We start from the raw sequence: 22,392 nt of genomic DNA on the forward strand, positions 1-22,392 counted from the left end.
TTACAAATACTAAATCCAACATTGTCCTCTCTCAATTTAATCCTTATGTCGGGGTTGCATCGTGCGCCGGGACACACGCGAGTTGAAAGGTCTTTTGTTCACTATCCACTATCTGGAACAGATCCAAATAGTGTATGATAAACAACCAAAAGGATTACGCAATCATAATACTTGTGAAAAGTTGAAATGCTTTCAAACACTGAATCAATTGCTTTTTGCTTTAAAAATTTCCTGATGTCGAAGTTAAAGGAAGATAAGTTAAGTTGTGGTCTGCACACATGCAAGTTAAGGAGTTAATATGCTTGGAGCCAAATCATCTAGGAATAGTAAAATTAAACTATATACCTTAAAATCTATGTAGCCGGTTAAAATGCGAAGCTCGTGACTGATAATAGCGGACCACTATGTACGACCTCAGCCCAATAAGTGAAACTAAGTTTGTGAATTGTTTTATTTTAATTTCATCATTTCTATAATCCGACATAGTAAAATCAATATAATTACTATGTAAATTAAGAAAACCGGCGAGGGGCCGGATAGGATGTCATTTATCCTTTTGAAGATGGGACGGACTTCGGTATGGGATGCTACTTGTGTGGATACGTTAGCCCCATCCCACCTCTTTTGGACGAGCAAAAAAGGCGGCCACAGAGCAGATGGAAAGGAATAAACAGCTTAAATATAAGAAGTCTTTCTTCCAACTTCAATTTTGTTCCCTATGGAAAAGAGATTCTTGGGCCGTGGGGTGTAAGTGCACAGGCGCTATTTAAAGATTGAGGTTAACGCCTGGTAGATTGTACCGGTGACAGAGCTGTTGTCAACGAATATGAGTCGCAAACAGCGAACAAATGCTGCCAGCGTTAAAGGTATATAGAAATCTTATTAAACATTTTTAATTATTTTTACTTCTTAAATATTTGACATTTATAACCATTTCAATAGGAAATATGCAATGTGTTATCTAAGCAAATATTGACTGTTGCATAATTACTGTTATTAATAAAAAAAATAGGCTAAAATAAAAATGTTTAGTACCTCGAAATATTATTAAAAATTAAAATGGGAATTCTTTTAAAAGAAATGGCAATCCTCAATACTAGGACTGCTTCTGTGATAAATGTAAAGATGGCAGCATTTATGATTAATAATGTATAATCCTACTAAATTTTAAAGCTAAAATCCATAAATGTTCACATCTGTGTATTGGTATTTTAAAACTAGTAGTATAAAGACCGTGTGAGCGTGCGCGGAAACAGCTGAGCGATCGCGGCGACGCGACGGTTATAATATGAACTAAACAGTCGCATCATGTCTGCCCGCCGGTTCGGTATAAGACGCTCGGTTAAATAACCTAAAACGTTTGCCTGTCCCGTGGGATTTATTATATTTCTTTAATATTACTCGTTAATTAATTAGCGTGTTCAGTTACAGTGTGTGCTAAGCGGACCACCAGTGTACAAATTCGAGATACGCAGTGGCGTATCTTTAGTGATTTTGTATTCGGTATCGATTTTCATTTTTACAATGAAAGTAATGTTTTGTTTACCTCCTATTTGCCTTTAGCATTGGTTATAGTGTTTTTATGTGTCTGTCGACGTTAGGGCTGGATTGGATTGATTCAAGTATGTTCGCGGGTCCGCGCCCGATTGCGTGTTTTGGATGACAAAAATATGGAATTCGAAAACGACTTTAGCTTGAAGGAATGGGCGAAGGACAAGCCTTTGTCCATTCTGCAGCTGGATCCAGCGGATCGTGCAGTTTTAAGAATAGCAGGTTAGTTAAATATAATATAGCATAATTACTTACGCCCTAACGCTCCGGCCATAAATGCCTACTTCCTATAATAATTCATAATCTACTCTAGTTATCAGTGATAATAGTTTTGATTAAGTTCTATGATTCTGTCATACGTTTTCACACAATTAGAGAGCGTGTTTTGTGTTTACAAGGTAGTTTTTTATGATTAATTAGGTTTGACCTCGTTTCTTTCGCTTTCAATACCTAACGTTAATGAAACGCTGAAAATTTAAATGTAATGCCTAAACACCGTATAGTCGTCATTTACCGTCGCAATTTTATTAATTTAAAGTAACTTATTGGCTGGTATTGGGGGTAGGGTAGGTAGGCTAGGATTAATGAGGCCAGGCTTTTGACTAGCTATTAATTAGAGAATTCTTATCTTTTAAAATACCTACCCATTGTAGCACTAGCTGAAATCATGCGTGTCGACCAATCTCAATACGATAATTTCATATAATATCTAACAAGCATTTGTGACAATTATTTCCAATGGGAAAGTGTTCTGTATCTACATTACTTGAGATATTTAGCATTATATAACTAGACGTTAGAAGTATAGCTATTGCTTGCGCTTTTCAATTGCGGTTTATAATGGTTGGCATAGACAAAGATCAGTACATGTAGTGAAATTGCACAATGTTGTGGAAGTTTTATGAACACTGGAAAATTAATAAGTCTAAATAAAATAGTTACAATGCTTTCACGTTAGTCGTATGGTACGATATTGTTATTACACATCCCAATTGGGGTACCTACATATACAAATGGGTACCACGGAATGTTTTTTTTAATGTGTACCTTAGCTACGGCTTGTATATTAATAATAATATTTAACCTATTATTCATTACATTGTGTTCACTCCTTGACTACGACTGTTGTTAAGCACTTGCTACATGCAAGTAACAAATTTAAATGTAATTGTTTTGTTCGCGATGTTAATTTTGACGTAATGATAAGACTTTCCGTTTAGCATAATAATCGCAATGCCACACAACTATTAATGTTTTAATTATATATATAACCTTCAAGTGATAAGTACTACTATATGTAGAGGTCGCAAGGACGTGTTTTTTATGTCTATTAAATGGATGTGCACCTTGAAATATATCTAATATCCCTATGTCAATACTAAATTTTCTTACCTACAGATATTGAATGATTAAACATACGTTTGGATTTCGTCGGTGGCGTTTATACTTTGTTAGAACAATGACAGCTAATTATTAACTAATCATTGTGATCGGTATTCGTTTTACTGAGTAACGGGGCTGGCCTTTTTGCCGATACGATACCGATGCTTGGTGACTTAAAATTAAATTAAGGTGAAATTATCCATTTTGGTTAAAGTTTTTAATTTTTATTAAATATAAAAACAGTCACAAACCTTTAATAATAAGTGATTAAAATGAGGAAATAAGAGTAATAATTACATTAAAATACAATAAATAACTGTGAATAATTGAAATTGACATTGATATAATTTGTATATTCTGTAATTTATTTTTTTTTTTATTGAAAATCGCGCGATACGGAATACGCGGGGACAAAGAGGGTGAGAGAGGCAACAAACTGAATAAAACAGGGATTCCCCGGGCATAGATAGTCCGTGCTTCGTTTGCAACGAACTAGATTAAACAAGATGCGCGTTTACATTACTTTTTTAAAGCGAGACATTTGAAAGTATCCTTGCATCTTCAATTAAAATATCGCCGATGTATAGAAACTATCTTCTCACTTAGTCAATTCAAACGTTTAAATTTAAAATATACATTAACAGCATATAACCTTTTTTATAAATCCCATTAAAAATAACAGCTAGGGATTAATATTATTTAAAAGCTGGGGTGCTGGGCAGGTGCGAATTGTGTAACCAACAGGTGATATTCGTGTCCCCTATGATAAAGGGTGCCCAATGTGGGGATTTAAACTAAGCTGGCTAAACACTTTGGACAAGTACGGAGTTTAGACAGTCTGAAGAGACAATCTACATTTCACTATTAAGTTGTTTAATACGAAATTATCTGTGGAACTGCAACAGATTTTTTTAAAGAGATGTATAGATCTTTGAATATTTTAATATTTTTGATTACAATAATTCGTAGGTGAGGGTTATACATCTTTGTACACAAAAACTTGGCGATTTTAAAGACTGGCGGAATTATAGTCGGTTCTTCTCTTCTACGCCCTTTATTGTCGATCTGGTATGTAAATGTAAATAAAGATCCTCCTTTTTTAAAATATTAACGTTTTTAAGCGTACATAATATACCTGATTAAATACATTTTTGATGTTATACAAAATACCTACATGTTCCACAACTGAGCGTTTCTTAAGGCAGTGTTTGCCGCGCACCACCACTGTGTTTAGACAGCTGCACACTGAAGTATTTCCGAACGTACCAATTCTGAAAAGGCCGGCAACGCATTTGCGAGCCTTCTGGGAATGTGCATGAGCGGCGGTGGTTAACATTAGGTGAGCCTCTTGCACGTTTGGCTCTTATGACATAGAAATCATGTTAATATAAATAGAAAACGTGAACGTTATTATATATTATCTTAAATTTCTAGTTTAAAATAACAATTTTTGAACTTATGTAATTAATTTATTTTGTTGAAAATTAAATTGCATTTCTAAACCACAACGTAGTTACCGGAGTGTATCCACTATCCATTCAATACGGTTTGGAAAACTAAACTAAACTAATAATAATATAATTTAGCTAATATAATATTTACGTTAATTTTGTAGGTAGTTGGTAGTTACTGCTAGTAAACCTAAATTCTTTGCCAACACTCTGCCAATGGTTACAAAGAGCGAAGGTTCGATTCTCAGCGTAGACGTAAAAATTATAATAACTGAATCGTTTTATAAACCTAGAAAACTTGTTACAAATCCAAAACGTTCTAGAATTGATAAAAGATAATTATCAGTCTCGAGAGGATTATTTATTTTGTATAAAAACGTTGCGAAATCATTTTACAATATTTGTTTTTTTTTTATAAATATAAGAAGTATTAAATGCTATGGCAACACAAAAGCCGATTAAAAGTTGCCAAGTTACGGTCTTATTGTTTTAATTGCAGATACAATCCTTGGAATTAGATTATTATAGGGAAATTAAGACTTATAAAAGAAGTTACTCGTAGAACGAACTTTATAATTTTTCGTCTCTTTCTGTCAAGTTGTGTTTACATTGTTATGGAAAGAGATAGTTAACGTGTAATTCGAATTATTTATCAAGAAATTTTGTGGGATCTCTTATGTAGTTTGTGTATTTAAGCTAAGCAGATTATACACAGTAATTATATTTATTACCAATACACAAAGTAATATTAATAATAATTAGAAAGTTTGGTCCCTGTGGCAGTTAAACGCTGGCAACATTTCCTTGCTATATTGCGATTCCCTGTCTGTCTACATAGCTTTAAGTTGAGACCTATCTATACTCTTTGGGTAGGTAGTCGGGACTTAGCTCTCAGTATGTCGAAAATGTATTGGATTATAGCATATAAGAGTCTAAAGTTCATCGTTCAAATGGCGTCATCGAAGATAGTGAGTCAAGATTAGTATCCCGAAATTTTCGGGATCTCGTATAGTTTAAAAAAAATATTTCACATGACTGAATACGATGAAAACTGCATGTTTGTGATAGTGAGGTTAATTAAAATAAAATATTATTTGAGAGAAAACAAATCTTTATCCTTTAATATTAATAACTAAACAAGTAACAATTTTAATTACATGAACATAATCAAAACAAAAGTAGGTATAGCTCAAGGAGATTAAAATTGGTGTTTTTGAAAGTAACTTCTAAAAAAAGAGTATCTTCTAAAGTGTCTCAAGAGTGCTATCTGCTAACCGGCATCTAATGTCCATTGCAACGTGAAATGTCGCGTGAAGCGTCCCGAGCGGATGTGTGTAGAATCGCTGACCATTGCAGCCCAATCCCGTCAATCTCGAACGGGATCTCGTCATATTATGCTTCGGGATTGATCCCGAAAAATAACACGGGATCTCGCGAGATCGAGATCCCGCATCGGATTCATTCCCTAGTCAAGAGGAAGCCAATTACACTAAACAAAAGTTATAATCACTTTATACTGAATCCATATTACATACATACACTCGACTGCAAGCTAGTTAAAAAAATAACCATTTTCAAAATGTACTTATAAGTTAAAGAGTTTGAATCGTTGCTACTACTGTACTGTATGGTATATTGATTACCTACGTCTATTGGTAAGTGGAAAATGGGAATGGGGTGTCGTCTCGGGAATACACAAGCTTTCGAATGCGTCATACATCGACCAAACTCCCACGCGACAGCCTAGAATCAAGATACAGTTGAGATATATATGGCGTTTTCCGCTTGCATATGAAAATAGATGGACGACTAATATGAAAGTAAAGAAAGTAAAAATAGGTCTCTATATACATATTGTATATAGATCAAGATAATTTTTCATTATTATCATACCTGTAAGTACCTGCTACAAGTAGGTTTGATACAATAGACTGTATGTGCAACATTTGTGCAAATATTAGTCTTTAAGATCTGCTGGCTTCTGGTTTCTTTGTAATTTGCGTATGAAAAAATACTTTTATTTTTACTAATAGATCCTATCACTGGTTTTTCGGGAGTTGTACCTTTGTATCGGTAAAGGAGCTGTGTTTCAGGATGTACTGTGATAGACTAACAGTTTTTTTGTTAATTGAATAAACCTATGGCCCATGCATGGTCTAACATTAGAAGGCTCCAAAGCAAGAATATTTACAACAGAAGTCGTGGTCCAAGAGACACTGCGAGCTGAGTTTCATCATCGGACGTTGAGGCATAATACAAAATTCCATCCGTATCACATCGACGTCCGCCGTTCCGCGACTGATCGTTTTTCAAGGCAATTTTTGCCGCTATGTGGAACCAGCTGCCCACTGAAGTATTTCCGAACCAATTCGACTTTGGGTCCTTCAAGAAAAGAGCGTACCAATTCTTAAAAGGCCGGGAACGCACTCGCGAGCCCTCTGGCATTTAGAGTGTTCATGGGATGTATCACTTAACATCAGGTGAGCCTCCTGCCCGTTTGGCCGTTTGCTGTTCTATTAAAAAAAATGAAATAATTTGAATCAGCATTTGGTTTAATAGCAACCTTCCTAAGTGTATCGTACTCTTCTTATTATAAGTGTCTCCACGACACTATTCCAAATTTTGCTTGGTGACTAACACACCTTTAGTCAAAAGTTTTTGGGCAACTTATTTGGCTTCCATCGTCATACATCAGATTGGATACAAAATTTATTGTTTGTTATCATTGTTTATATAGCATAAAGATTTATTTAATAAGACAGTATTCAATATAAAGTGCTGAGCTAAGAAGCGGACTTTCACCAGCCTTGGTTTAATGGTAATGGTGCATTGTGAGTTCCGCGTCGGGGTGCTCAGACGTTCAGATGCAATTAATGTCCGAAAATATCTACTGTTTTTGTCGTATTGTTTATTAAATTGGTACTTTAAGTTTAATGTCTTGTGTCAGTGTGAAAAATATGGCTGTTTTATTTTTAGACAGCTGTCTCGGTATGGCAACAGCTTTTGCGTTCTACTCCTTTTTTTAAGTTGAGTAAAAGGTTTTAAATAACCTGATATAATTGTTGTCAAACTGCTCTGAATGCGTGTCTTAGTAGTTAGTTAATTGCAGAAATTTACAAAAGTGATACCGTGAATGAATGAAATGAAGAATGCTCCCATTTGTGTTGCCGGCCTTTTAAGAATCGGTACGCTCTTTTCTTAAAGGACCCTAAGTCGAATTGGTTCGTATTTGATGGTCGGTAAGGTAATGACTAAACAACTTGTCTTAAAAATGTTTGCTAGGTGCTTAAATGTCTCCCAATTTGAAGGTCAATTAAAGTTCAACGAACTTTAGGTAATCTTATATGATAATTAAAGCGTAATATTAACATTTACATTGGAGGAGGCCTATGCCCGCATGGGGTGTTAAAAACTAAAGTTTAGAATGTGTATTATAAGTATATAATTGGCTTTATTATTATTAATAATGTTTAAGATATCACTTCCTTAAGATAAGTATGAACTTCGCTTCTATTATTACTATTTTTGTTTTATAAAACAAACCAATTCTTCGCATAAGCAATTGTTGCAAAGGTCGTGTCAATGACCTTGGCGCTCCTACCGTGGGATCGATATACACCCGTGTTCACAAATGTACCTAAAACTCAACTTTACGCTGATTTAAACATACATATATTTAAATAATATCGAAAGTTGAAATATTATAGTTTTTTTTTTATAAAAACAATAAAATAAATTGCGTTGTTTCTGTCGATTTATCGCATGCCTTTGCGTTGTTGTTATAATCTATTACAAAATGATTAGCATCATATGTCCGTATTTAGAATCGTCCATTGTATTATCTCTGGATTTATTGTTTTATATCTAATGAACGCTTATGTAATAATAATAGATATTTTGTTCTGTATATCCTATACCTTCAGTACCGTTGGAACCCTTTCACAGTTAAAGTTTCACACCTTTATCCAACTACTTTTGTCCATGGCATTCTCTCCTCACTTCCTGCTACCGCTTCTTTTTCTACTATCCACCCTTTTTTGGGGCGCTCTTTTCTTCTTCCCCTTAGTCCATTCCATATAGTTGTCTATTAAATCTTTCTTTCCCTATGCCCAGCCCATTGCCAGTTCTGTTTAAGGTTGATGCCCTTAAACAGAAGTGGCAACAAGGCATTTATCTCTTAACAATTCATAAAGGCGAGAACAATCAAATCTAATACAGGAGTCATAGGTTGCCTTTAGACTGACACTTTGACTGGTACACTTATTTAGAAATTTTGTCTGAATAAGTGAACCATTGGGCGGTTATTATTATCATACTAACGCTTCATCTTTCTCCTACGATTATATTCTCCGAAAATTGAAATAAAAACAAGTCGTGGACGTAATAAAGAGACAAATGCCAACCGTGAGCCGTAAAAAAGTATAAAAACTGGTTTGAGGCGTATGTAATTTATTTGATGTTTGTTATTAAGATTGTATCTTGTAAAATATGAGGTCAATTTTGACGTTATCAATCTTCATTCAAGATGAAACTAGATTGAAATTAAATACGGTTGAAATAATTTTTATTGTAACACAAATTTTCACCGAATAAGATCAGTCATTTATATTTTTACAGTATACAGAAATGTATTATACAATTGCAAATAATTTGATACGACTAGAAGAAAACCTAATTAATTTTAGTTAACCTCCTTACGCTTCACATATAGAGCTCTCGGGCGAAGAGTCGAGAAATCTTTTAGCTTAGAGAGCTTTGGGAATAGGAGCTTTCTGACGCTAGTATAGTATAGTATATTTTTCACACAAAGCTACGATGTTCCAGTGATGCACTGATATCGTGGGCTTTTTCCTATTAAAAAAACATATATGTTTTCGTCCACTACGCAAAATCTGGCCAAGTTACGTGCCGAGACTTGTAATAATAAATGTACGGTAAACTTAGCGGCGCAACCTTTCAATAGTGTTTTGGAAACGAAATATTTATTTATTAACGAATTTCATTTGTACGAATAAAATTATTATTTTGACGACATATTGAAGAGAAAGTGTCATATTGGTCAAATTTAGTTCAAACTGGACATATGTATTATAAAACAAGGTAGTCCTGATCCACCTGTGTTTGACAGCAATATATACTATTATATGTATGTATGTATAGTATGCTTTTATATATTAAGATTTTACAAAAAATACCAATTTTTCTCGTAGAAAATTTAGTTAGTAAACTGATAACGAGAATATAATTCACGAATAATATAAATTAGAATGGAAAACCTGTTTGTGCTAAATTAAATTACGTTAAGAATTTAAGTAAATGGTGTCATAAAAGTAAATTAGTGTAATAAATACACGGTGTGCTAAACAAGTTATATGCTTAATTAATGTAACCGATTTTACATATGTTTTATATATGATCCCATGAAAACATATGGCAAGCATTGATAAAATCTAATTTGTCAAATTTACACGTATATATTGTTATGTTTTATTACATTACTTCATTAAAGAGTAAACAAGCAACCACAAAATAAAATAAAAACAATAATGACTAAAACAATATATAAACCTAAACCTCATTAAGAGCTTGCTAAACATAGTTACGATAAGTTGGTAGATGTTGTTAAATCCGAGTATATCAATCATACTGCTGTTAATAGCGATCAAAAGGCATAGAAAGTCCTTTTTACTAAAGAAATATGCTTAAAAATAGAGGTAAAACTAATTTTGTTGTGTTATAACATTGTAACACAACGAAATCAGTTCTAATAAGGCAAAAGAAAAGCCGTGAACGGCTCACGTATAGTACAGTGTAAGGAAAGTTATCTCCGTGGGAACGTGAGAATACAAAATGTTTATGAATCTGTTCAATGCGGGAAGTGCTAATGGTGTGTGGTTTTCATTTGATAAAGATTGTACTACTTTTTTTTAATAATATTATTTTTGTAATTATCATTACATATGTAAAACACATGTAAATAAAAAACCGGTTATTGTCCAGCGCTTTTGTTAATGTCTTAAATTACTTAATCGTATCACAATAAGCAGTCTTTTAGGTAGCAAAGCTAACCTTTGTATGGTCATGTGTCATATTAAAAAAATATATATAACAGGGGGCAAACTAGCCTACGGGACTCCCATAAGGGGCAGTCATCGTCCATGAACGCCCATTTTAGTTGCCTTTGAGGGAGGAGTACTCTAACTTTGAATAGTTGGAGGTTGTATTCCTCAGTTAAGCCCCCTACCGGCAGTCGATTCCACCTTTCGCTAGTTCGCAAAAGAAAGTACCTTGTGAAACGGACTCTGGTAGACTTCCAGCCATCCAGTTTATTATCAATATATATATAGTATGATATTTGAGTAGTTTTAGGTGTAATAAATCACGGTTATATACGGGCAAGCCTAGGCATTGGTATGAGTCAAGTTAAATAAATATTACACGAACATTTAGGCGTCAGGAAGATTTATACCATGGATGGATTCCCCATACTTTAACCGACGCCAGAACCACCTTCGCATGGACTGGTATTTTACTATGGCAGCTGTCGAGATAATGAGCCATCCGCCATACAGTTCTAACCTGGCGCCCTGTGACTTTCATTTATACCCAAGAACTAAAGATAAAATTCGAGGTATTCGTTTTACGAGCCCTGAAGATGCGGTGAAAGCGTAGGAAAATGCCATAGAAGAGACACCTAAGGAATGATGTGTAGAGAGGAACAGAGATTATTTAGAAAAACAATAAAGGTATTGGAAACCTTCTAGATTGAGCCGTTTTTCATTTTCTAAAAAATTTGTGTGTTACCTAGGTATTTAGCTATTTAGTTACATAATCTTTTAATATGTCTTTTATGTTTCTTAGAAGAAACTTATAGCTTTTTATGAGAGTTAGCAGTCTTTTTTTGCTGAATAGCTGTTTCCTTCGTTTCTTTAGGCATAACAGTGGCGTGATTGAGGAACAAATACCTATTCAAAAGTGTTGGATTTGTTGCGCTATTTCTTTGGTGAAACGGCGAATGTGCTTGTAGTTTAACCTTTAGCCGCAGTGCGGTTAATGTATGTCGTCTTGGTAGATGGATGTTCGTGACTGAATCTAAGGAATTATTATCATAAATTTAGACTATACTAAGTTTCTTATCGAGGTTTTTATGGAGTTCACACATTTAATAAATTGAGTTTTGTGGTATTTTTGATATACAATTTGTGTAAAAGGTTTTTAAATAAACCTGACAGGTTTTATATAAAAACAGACGGATCAAGTGTCAAACAGAGCTCGCGATTGTGCCGACCTTATCAATAAGTAGCGACTTAGACATAAAACTGTTGGAACAAAAGCCACAAGACAGGTATGTGGGTGACGCTGTGGGAACCACTTCCGGCGTAAACGGTGCGGAACGACACTTGTACGTTTTATATTGTTAATACATTTTTATATGGCTAGATACTTGCGACTTCGTGTAGACTTAAAAACTGGGAAACGATGCAAACACAATTGCACAACAAGAGACAGAAGAGAACTTCAGTTACCATTAGCATGAAAAAAGGAGTTAATCTACAAAACTGTTCTGTTGAATTTAAAAAAGCCTGACTTTCAACTTTATATGAGATCTTCCGGAAACATTACTCTTATGAAAATCTGTCTCCCTAGGGAACTTATTAACAAATAATCTGACCTATAAACATTGGACGGCGACTACGCGACTGGCGCCAGACGAATACAGGATACTGCAGTTGTATTATGTAAGACATTCCGCGGTCAGGGTTAATACAATGCCATGAACATAGGAATTGTACGAGCCAAAGCTGTACATTTTGCTCACTCAGGCTATCTTAGAATTATAAGCGTGATGATCCCTATGTACGTGCCAAGGTTCGTACATTCTTGCTCGTTTACAAGCTTGACAAATTCCTATGTTTGTACGTGCCATGGATGTACATTTCGATCACTTATAAGCGTGACGATTTCCCAAATCGTCGGAGTTACACCCCGAGAGCATAGCCAGACGTAGGCACTCTCTTTGACTGTTAAATTGTATTCATTCGGTATATAGCAATTAGCACGTCATTATTTCGCTCATATTCTATTGTAACACGCGAGTGGTAAATATAGAGTAAATCAATAAATCTCTATTATTTGAAGCATCCCGTTGACCCAGGAACCGTACATTTTGGTCCTTCGAGCTATCCGGGAATAGCGGGTCTTTCGCGTTCAGTTGATCGCGTTCGCGTTTTACTCCGTTTTCCTGAAGATCGGCGCCGTGGAAAAACATCCCACTGCTGGTTCGTTGGGTCATCAAGCAAATCAAATACCATCATCCGCATCAATAGAAAAGAGGAGAGCAACGTTTTCAAGGATCCAGACTAGTCCAAATATATCGGCGTCCTTTCAACCTAGAACAAGGCGACGGACGTCAATCTTCAACGGAGAGAGGTAAACTGCAGTAAGCCCTCTCCCAACTTTTTCAAGAATCCAGACGGATCAATATATATCGGCGTCCTTTCAACCGAGAACAAGGCGACGGACGTCAAGCGCAACATAGAGAGGCAAGCGACAGCGGTCGGTACAGTAAGTCCTTTCCAATTGTTTGAGCGCATAAAATTTGATAAATATTAGATTTATAGCATAATAACTGCAATCCCTTTCGAATAGGGGCACGTTATACAGCACTTTTAAACAACATTTATTGTTGACTGGGGCATCTTATTGGATACAATAAATCATTATGGATAAATTATACCAAGACCAACTAAGAGTATGGGGGGATATTCAGAAATTAACAAATAACTACAAAAAGGACGGAGCAGATAGAAAAAGAAATCCCGACTACTTTCAAAGTCGACTGTTGCATTTGGAGGAATTATGGAACAAATTTCAATGCAACCATGACCGTATGCTTATAGAATATAGCCAGGATCATAAGTACTTTCAGGAAATGGAATATGAACAAAGCCAGGGATCATACCACTCAATAAAGGAAACATTGAGTCAGGCCTACCAGGACATTTTACTAAGAATGGAAAAGCCTAAGGCCAGCACTAGCGTTAGCGAGTTCGAGGAGCAAGGAACGTCTGAAAGACAAGAATCGGCCCAGCAACAACAAGGGTTTGGTATTAATACTATCAAGCAGAAGGGGTATTCCCAAAGGATTAAGGATCTGCTCTGCAAGCAGGAGGCATTTTTTAGGTCCTCCGATCACCGTTCAATTGAATGTGATATAGACTCCATTACGGAAAAATGGGAACTCGTGGCAGAATTAGAGGAAATGAGGTCGCGTTGGGACGCGATTTATAATAATCACATAGAAATAGACGCCGAGCTCGCGGGAACTTTCCCCGAATATCAAGAAAAATATTACGAACAGGGAGCCATATATAGGCGCAAAAGGAAGGAGATAAATAACAAATTGCACTCTATCACTCCAAATGAAAAATTAACTCCCCGTATAGAAATACCTATATTTAACGGCAGTTTTGAAAAATGGGTATCATTCCGGGACTTATTTGAACAAGTTATCCACAAAAATTCAACCCTCTCTAACGCAGAAAAAATGCAATATTTAAAATCAAAATTAAGAGAGGAACCAGAGAGGCTTATAAATCAATTGCAAGTTAGCAACGAGAATTATGACGCATGTTGGAAAATTATCACAAATAGATATGACAACAAAAAACATATTTTAACATCGTATCTAAATAGTTTTATGCAGCTTCCAAAGATTGAAAAGGACAACCTGGGGCAAATTAAAAGACTTCACGATGTCACTTTGGAATGCTTGAATGGGCTCAAAAATTTGGGGATTTGTGTAGAGCATTGGGATACCATTATAGTTCATATTCTGTCTCAAAAACTAGATTACGACACCTATCAAGCATATATTGCATCACTAAAGCATCCAAAAGAGTTACCAGTGCTTAAAGATTTAATTGATTTCCTGGAAAAAACATTTACTGCCTTGGAAACAACAAGCAACAAACCTCAGCAGAGTCTTGTTACAAAACATCAATATCGGTCTAATAATAAGCCGATCAACAATAAATTCGTGTCATCGCAAGTGAGTAATCGAGGCCATGACAATATTGTTAAAAACACGTACTGTAAAATATGCAAAACAGCTAATCATGTCACGTTTAATTGTAAATCTTTTATAGCTATGAATCATAGAGAAAGGCTTGATACAGTTTTAGCATTACAGATATGTACTAATTGTTTATGTGACCACGATGTCAAGGATTGTGTTTCACAAATCAGATGCAGAGTTTGTTATCAGAAGCATAATACAAGGTTACATAATGCATTAAATAGTTCGAATTCACCTAATCGCCCGTCTACAAACAGGCTTCAATATCAAAATAGTAATTATACGAGGGAGCATTCAAAAAGGGTACATACGGCATCTAAGGATTTTTCAGAAGTCCTCTTAGCTACCGCAAAAATTAAAGTGTTAGGGGTTAATGGAAAGCCTTACCTCATGCGCGCACTTATTGACCAGGGGTCTCAAATATCAATAATTAGCGAAAAGGCAGCACAGTTGTTGAAACTAAAGAGGGAAGGCTGCAATGGTGTTATCTCAGGAGTGGGGGAAAACACACAACGAATCAAGGGTCAGGTTACACTGACCTGTACTTCTATCCATACTAACTATACATTAAAAACAAGAGTTTTTATCATGAATAATTTAGTACACAAATTGCCAAATAACTCCTTTAATATGCCGTCATGGCCATATATCAAAGACATCGAATTGGCAGATCCCGAATTTAACAGAAGTAGTCAAGTAGACATATTATTTGGGGCCGATGTCTACGCCCAAATTATGATGAGTGGAATATTAAGAGGGGAAAATCTTTCACAACCAATAGCACAACAGACACGATTTGGATGGATCTTATGTGGAAAACTTAAGTCATATCAATGCAACATAATACTAAATAACACTGAAGATTTACAGAAATTTTGGGAAATAGAAGACATTGAAGAGTCCCCATCCGTCGTGTCCTCTGAAGACCAATATTGTCTTGAGTTGTATAAGAAAACAACACTGCGCCAAGCAAATGGAAAGTACAAGGTTCGACTTCCGCTAAAAGATAATTTTAAGGAAAGTTTAGGTCTGTCCAAACCAATGGCGGTAGCACAATTTCACAGCCTGGAACGGAAATTAGCGAAACAGCCAAAAACTGCAAGGCAATATAAGGATTTTATAAATGAGTATAAAGACTTAGGGCATATGTCTTTCATAGAAAACAAGGGTCCGGAGATTGGGTATTACTTACCTCATCATTGTGTTACCCGGGAACATTCGGAAACTACAAAGCTGCGTGTTGTATTCAATGGATCAGCAAAGACATCAACGGGACTTAGTTTAAACGACGTAATGTATACAGGTCCCAACCTACAACAAGACTTACAATCCCTTATATTAAAGTGGAGAAGATTCCGATATGTATACACCGCAGACGTGGAGAAAATGTTTAGAAATATTGACATTTTTGAGTGCGATCGGAAAATGCAAAGAATTATTTGGCGAAATTCACAAGGTCGACCGTTACAGGAATATGAATTGACAACCGTAACGTATGGCACAAAAGCGGCGCCCTTTTTAGCCATGATGACTTTAAAACAGCTAGCTACGGATGAAAGACCTCGGTTTCCACGGGCAGCGGAAATCACAGAGCAGGCATTTTATACAGATGACTTAATATATGGGGCCCATTCTATAGAAGAAGGATGCAGCATGGTAACGGAGTTACAGGATTTGTTGCAGTCAGGGGGTTTTACTTTAAGAAAATGGGCTTCCAATGAACCAAGAATACTGAAAGAGATTTCGGAAAAAATTAACCGAGATCAAAACCAGCAAATATTTACGTTTAAAGGAGATCTTATTTCAAAAACATTAGGGGTATACTGGAACCCGAAAGAAGACTGCTTTATGTTTCAATCGTCATTTGATTTCTCGAATAAGACGACCAAAAGAGCGCTTCTATCAGATATATCGAAGCTGTTTGACCCACTGGGTTGGTTAGCTCCTGCAATTACAGCTATGAAAATAATTTTTCAAGAAGTATGGAAGCAAAACATTAAGTGGGATGATCAAATCCCTACTTCTATTTTGAAAAAATGGAAGCAATTTAAAGAAGAAATAGAACTAAGTATTTCTAAAATAAGGATCCCGAGGTGGTTGCAAACTAGTCCGGACAGCACATTAGAGCTACATGGATTTTGTGATGCATCAAATAAAGCATATGCCGCAGTTATTTACTGTCGAATAAACAACAAGGTTTCATTGGTGGCAGCCAAAACAAAATTGGTACCCGTTAAAGGAAAAATCTCTATTCCGAGAGGTGAATTATGTGGAGCGGTTTTATTAACAAAGCTGTTTAATAAAGTTAAAGCATGTTTAGGGTATAATAAAATTAAATGTTACGGTTGGACGGATTCCATGGTAACCTTGGGGTGGATACAGGGACAGCCTGAGAAATGGAAGCCATTTGTAAGCAACAGAGTCAAGCAAATTGTTCAAGATATGCCGTCAAACACGTGGCGCTATGTTAAATCAGAGGAAAACCCCGCAGACTGCGCCAGTCGTGGTATTTCCGTCAAACAACTTGAAATGCACTCTTTATGGTGGAATGGTCCATCATGGCTTCCTTTATATAGGAATGACAAGGAAACTCAGTCATATTTTACGAAGGAAGAAGAAAAAAAATCAATATTTAGTTAATATAGTACAAGGTACAGATAACACAGTAAAGGGAATAATACAAAACTGCAGTAGTTTCTCACGGGCAATCAGGATAGTTGCTTGGATATTACGGCTTTTACCAAGAAATAAGGATAAAAGGGAACGATACCTTACATTAGCTGAAGTCAAGCAAGCGAAACGGAAGATAATTCGCAACGTACAAGAAGACGACTTCTTCTATGAGATAGAAAAGTTGAGAAGAAAGGAGAGCATTAATAAAAGTACACTAATTGCATTGAATCCATATCTTGGACAGGATGGCCTTCTTCGTGTGGGGGGAAGGTTGCGAAATGCCTTCATTAGTAAAGACATGCAACATCCCATTATAATTTCACATACTGGTAGGCTGACTGACTTAATAATAGACCAAGCGCATAAGCTTACCTTTCATGGCGGCCCTCGCCTAACATTATCACTTATCAGACAGAAGTACTGGATTGTGGGCGGTAATAGAGCAGTAAAGAGGCAATTGAGATTATGTGTAACATGTGTTAAAAACAACCCTCGGATGCAATATCAAATAATGGGCGACTTGCCCGAAGCTCGGTGTAATCCGGCGCGACCCTTTAAGCATACTGGAGTTGACTTCACGGGATATATCCTAATAAAAAGTAGCAAAGGACGAGGAATCAAGTGCACAAAAGGTTACATAGCCGTATTTATATGCATGGCTACAAAGGCAGTGCATTTAGAAGTAGTATCTGATTTAACCACCTCGGCCTTTTTAGCAGCATTGAAAAGAATGGCGGCCCGAAGAGGGACTCCGGAACATATTTATAGTGATAATGGCACAAATTTTATTGGTGCCAATCGTGTACTTGACTCCGGGTATGACGAATTAAAACGAGTATTCGCAGAAGAACAATTTGCCACCACAATTACGGATATGGAAATAAACTGGCATTTCAATGCACCTGCATGGCCCTCTGCTGGCGGATTATGGGAAGCAGCTGTTAAAAGCTTAAAGGCTCATACAAAGAAGGTAATCGGGGATCAAAAATTCACATATGAAGAACTTTCGACACTCGTAGCGCAGTTAGAAACCTGTTTAAATACTAGGCCTCTATGTCCAATTTCAGAAGATCCGGAGGATATTAATTTTCTAACACCAGCTCATTTCTTAACTGGGGGCCCTACACTTTCATTATTGCCCACCGAAAATGACTTAAGAACGAGATGGTACTTAGTGGAGAAAACTTTCCAAGACATATGGAAGAGGTGGCAATCGGAATACTTGCCTACATTGACATCTCGAAGTAAATGGCAAAAACCACGAGAAAACTTAAAATTACAAGACTTGGTCGCTATTCACGACGCGAATATTCCTCCCGGAAAATGGGCTATGGGCAGAGTTGTAGAATTACATCCAGGCACTGATAATATCGTCAGAGTAGTTTCGCTAAAGACAAAGAACGGAGTAATCAAACGGCCAATTGTCAAATTAAGTCCCTTGCCAGTGCAGAACAGCAGTAAAGAAGCAGCCGAAAACGAATCAAACATATCTGCAAAACCACGGCCCATACTACGAAAGGGTCTCGGTAACGTTTTAGCGATAATGCTTTCGTTTATATTTTTTTTAACATACGTATCAGCTACGCATCCGGAAAATTATAATATAAGTACATTCAACAATAATAAGGGGTTATACTTAGACAAAATAAGTAATATGCAATTAATTCAGGAAAAATGGAGAATCGTTGTCTACTATGAGATGAAACCCTATTGGGAAGGTGAAAAGGCATTCGAACAATATTATAAAACTTTACAAGGCATGTGTTCTGCCCTCGATGAAAAAACACATTGCGAAATTACTATGAATCAATTACGTCATAGCTTCGAGGAACTCAAATACTACGATCAGGTGTTGCTTACGCAGCACCCGGGCACGCGCTCGAAGCGGCGTCGGCGCGGCCTTATCAACGGTGTCGGATACGCGGCACACTCCTTATTCGGAGTATTGGACGAATCATTCGCTGAACAATATCAAAAGGATATCTCTTTAGTTAAAGAGAATGAGCAGCATTTGGCAAACCTGTGGAAAAATCAGACATCAGTTCTGGAAGCAGAGTACAATCTCATGAAGCGGTCAGAGGAAGAAAATTATAATTTACGAAAATTAATAAATCGACACGCAAATGAAGTTAAGAAGGCAATTACTACTCAAGTCACTGAAATCAATAGACTAGAGCGCATTACTCAGTTTACTCTTGACAGCATTTCAGCAACAAACGTACTTGCTAATTTAAGGAATATGCAGGAGTATCTGATTGACACCATCACCGATATTTACCATGGTCGATTTAATTTTCACCTTATTTCGTCGGAACAATTACGCAGGGAATTAAATATAATATCCAATCATATTTCAACAGATCTTTCTTTGCCAATTAATAATAGTCAAAAACAATTTGGCAATATATATAAATTTTTAAGAGTTAAGGCAAGGATGCTTTATGAGCAATTAATATTGGAAATCTCGGTTCCGCTTGTCAGCCGAGATGGTTTTGAAATCTATAATGTGATTTCTGTTCCTTATAAGAGTGACGCACTTACGATGGTCAAAATTGTCCCTATTTCAGATCTCGTCGCAATAAACAAAGAAAAAAATTCATACATACAGATGTCAGAAAATGAATTGCTATCAAGTTGTGATTATTATTCCGATATTTATTATTGTAACCTACCTAAACTGTTTTATAATATGAAACCAGAAGATAGCTTATGTAAGACAGGAATGAAAAAGCAATGTCAGTTTGAGAAAATGCCATGCGATAACGAGTGGATTGACCTGAATAAAAAGAATACATATTTATACTTTTGTTGTGATCGGTGTCCATTACATATTATGTGTGGCGATCAAATTTCTGCAGAACAATTAAATACGACTGGATTAATAAGCATAGGTCATGGTTGCATGTTACGCAACAAGAAAGGTGTCATTTATGCTCATAACGAGTATCAGAATGTGCTCAAGACTGGACCAATGGTTTATTCGCCTTATATGGATTCAATTAATAATATGATAAATGTGTCCTTATCCTCGGATGTTATTGAAAATTCAAAAAACAACTACACAATTAATAGTCTTGATAAAATAGGCACGGATCTGGAAGATATGCGAAAGGAGGCTCCCATAATTAGTAGTGTGACATTTCACGACGTACATCAGTATATTGCCTTATACTCTATTTTGGGCATCTTCGTCGTGGTAGGAGCGATTCTATTGTTGCGGAGGTTTCGTCGAGCAGGTACGGTAGCACCTGTCCAGCAGATACCATCTGGCCAAGCAACAATTCCAATACAGAAAACAATTGATGGGCAGCAGGAGACGTCGATAGCGGCATTGGCAGCAGCAGTGGCAGCCAGTCTCGCAATGGGCTCTACAGAACCCACCCGGGACCGGACTCCGATAGGTCTTAGTGTTAGTGATAGTGCCGTGGATTGGTGTAGGAAGTGTTAGCATAAGTTTAGAGACTTTAAGTACCTCCTAGAGACTATTAAGCACGTAATGGATTCATCTTGTAAAGCACTACATATTCATCTTGCACTTTTTGCCTGGGGGAGTATGTACGAGCCAAAGCTGTACATTTTGCTCACTCAGGCTATCTTAGAATTATAAGCGTGATGATCCCTATGTACGTGCCAAGGTTCGTACATTCTTGCTCGTTTACAAGCTTGACAAATTCCTATGTTTGTACGTGCCATGGATGTACATTTCGATCACTTATAAGCGTGACGATTTCCCAAATCGTCGGAGTTACACCCCGAGAGCATAGCCAGACGTAGGCACTCTCTTTGACTGTTAAATTGTATTCATTCGGTATATAGCAATTAGCACGTCATTATTTCGCTCATATTCTATTGTAACACGCGAGTGGTAAATATAGAGTAAATCAATAAATCTCTATTATTTGAAGCATCCCGTTGACCCAGGAACCGTACAGGAATAAATGTTCTTATTACGACATTTGAGCTTTTGCTTTGAAAAATGTGATTAGATACAGATATTGTATACTTGCGAAGGACATATATGTACTATGTAAACTCTATATTGACACTCAAGGGATTGTTCATATGTTACAAAGAGTACAAATGAAAATAAGAGAAATCTATATTAGAAAAAGTAAATGTTTATATCAGACTAGTGTTAGTAATTACATACAAAACATTCTTATTTGAACGCTATTGCGTAAAGCCTGTTATTTTCGTCTGATGTCTTTTGATGTACGAGTAATTTTATTGTATTTTGTTACTTATTATATTGTTACGAGCTAGGGGATCGGATAGAAAATGCCGTGGATTTCTTCAAGGGTTTATTTATTGGTAAATCAAATGAGGAATTTATGGGCACAAATTAATAGCAGAAATGCACTTATAGCACACAAAAACAATCACTTATTACTTCACTTATGCACACTTCACACAGTACTTTATCACTTATATTCACTTATATTCACTTTTATCGCTTCGGTGTTTCGCTCTTGTAATCGCATTCAAAACTAAGTGACTAGTCGCGTTTCGGCTCGCTTATATATCCCTGGGAATAATTCTAAACAATATTCGAGAACTTTCTAGGCGGGCTTGCTACTGAGTAGCGATTGCACAATTCTAGAACGTTCGCACTCTTTGTCTCTTTCGCACGTTGCTCCGTCCTTGTCGTACGGCGTTCTAGAGTGCTCGTCTAGTTTCGAGAAAGTTCTGATCTTCTCTCTCTCTCTCTCGTATCATTTCGTCCTTGTCTCACACCTAGAAAGTTCGGTCTAGAATATTCCTTCACCAAAGGGGTATAACTAGGCCTGAAAACGCCTGAAAACGGGTCTCCTGAAAACTGCACTACTCGACTACACATGTTCTGAAACCGACTGAAAAAAAGTTTCAGCTTCCTGAAAACTAGGGTAACATTATGAAAATTACAATTTTCTAATATGTGATTGACCCTCTCCTGAAACGGTCAGAAATCATATTACAGCTTGCTGAAAAGTTCTCTAACTAGTGGAAAAAATCTAGAAACATTGCAGTCGACCCGTCTTCGTAACACTACCCCTTCCTTAGACATGCTCGTCCCGAGCATCATTACATCCTTTATAGGGAGCCAATCGATTTATGTGAACGACTTTCGGTTTGCTCCTTAAACCACCCATTTTCTTTATGCGATAGGTAACGTCATTTATCTTCGTGACTATCGTGTATGGACCGTCCCAGTCAGCTTGAAGCTTTGGTGATTTGCCTTTTCGTTTTGTTGGGTTATGGAGCCATACTTGCGAGCCT

The 22,392-nt window shown here is 36.4% G+C and overlaps 2 protein-coding genes across 3 annotated transcripts in view; both read left to right on the forward strand.

Moving 5' to 3' along the window:
• Window positions 1–1,315: 1,315 nt before the first annotated feature.
• LOC123714728 (dystonin) overlaps window positions 1,316–22,392 on the forward strand; it is a 256,193-nt gene continuing 235,116 nt past the window's right edge. Inside the window, exon 1 of the mRNA XM_045669172.1 lies at window positions 1,316–1,773. Coding sequence (XP_045525128.1) covers window positions 1,671–1,773 — 103 coding nt within the window. The 5' untranslated portion in view covers window positions 1,316–1,670. The remainder of the gene's footprint in view (window positions 1,774–22,392) is intronic.
• LOC123714731 lies at window positions 16,030–20,776 on the forward strand. 2 transcript variants are annotated; one of them, XM_045669190.1, is made up of 2 exons: window positions 16,030–18,106; window positions 18,204–20,776. In XM_045669190.1, the coding sequence occupies exons 1-2, from the start codon at window positions 16,928–16,930 to the stop codon at window positions 18,228–18,230; spliced, it is 1,206 nt and encodes a 401-aa protein (XP_045525146.1). In that variant the 5' UTR covers window positions 16,030–16,927; the 3' UTR covers window positions 18,231–20,776. The 2 variants fall into 2 exon arrangements, with proteins under 2 accessions (XP_045525146.1, XP_045525145.1); XM_045669189.1 differs by having other exon boundaries at window positions 17,264–18,106.

This window comes from Pieris brassicae, chromosome 9 (genome assembly GCF_905147105.1).
Source record: "Pieris brassicae chromosome 9, ilPieBrab1.1, whole genome shotgun sequence".
Taxonomy (NCBI): domain Eukaryota; kingdom Metazoa; phylum Arthropoda; class Insecta; order Lepidoptera; family Pieridae; genus Pieris; species Pieris brassicae.

What these genes read in the sequence shown, in the direction of transcription:
- LOC123714731 (XM_045669189.1), top strand. Translation starts at nt 18,467, where the DNA reads ATGGGCAGAGTTGTAGAATTACATCCAGGCACTGATAATATCGTCAGA.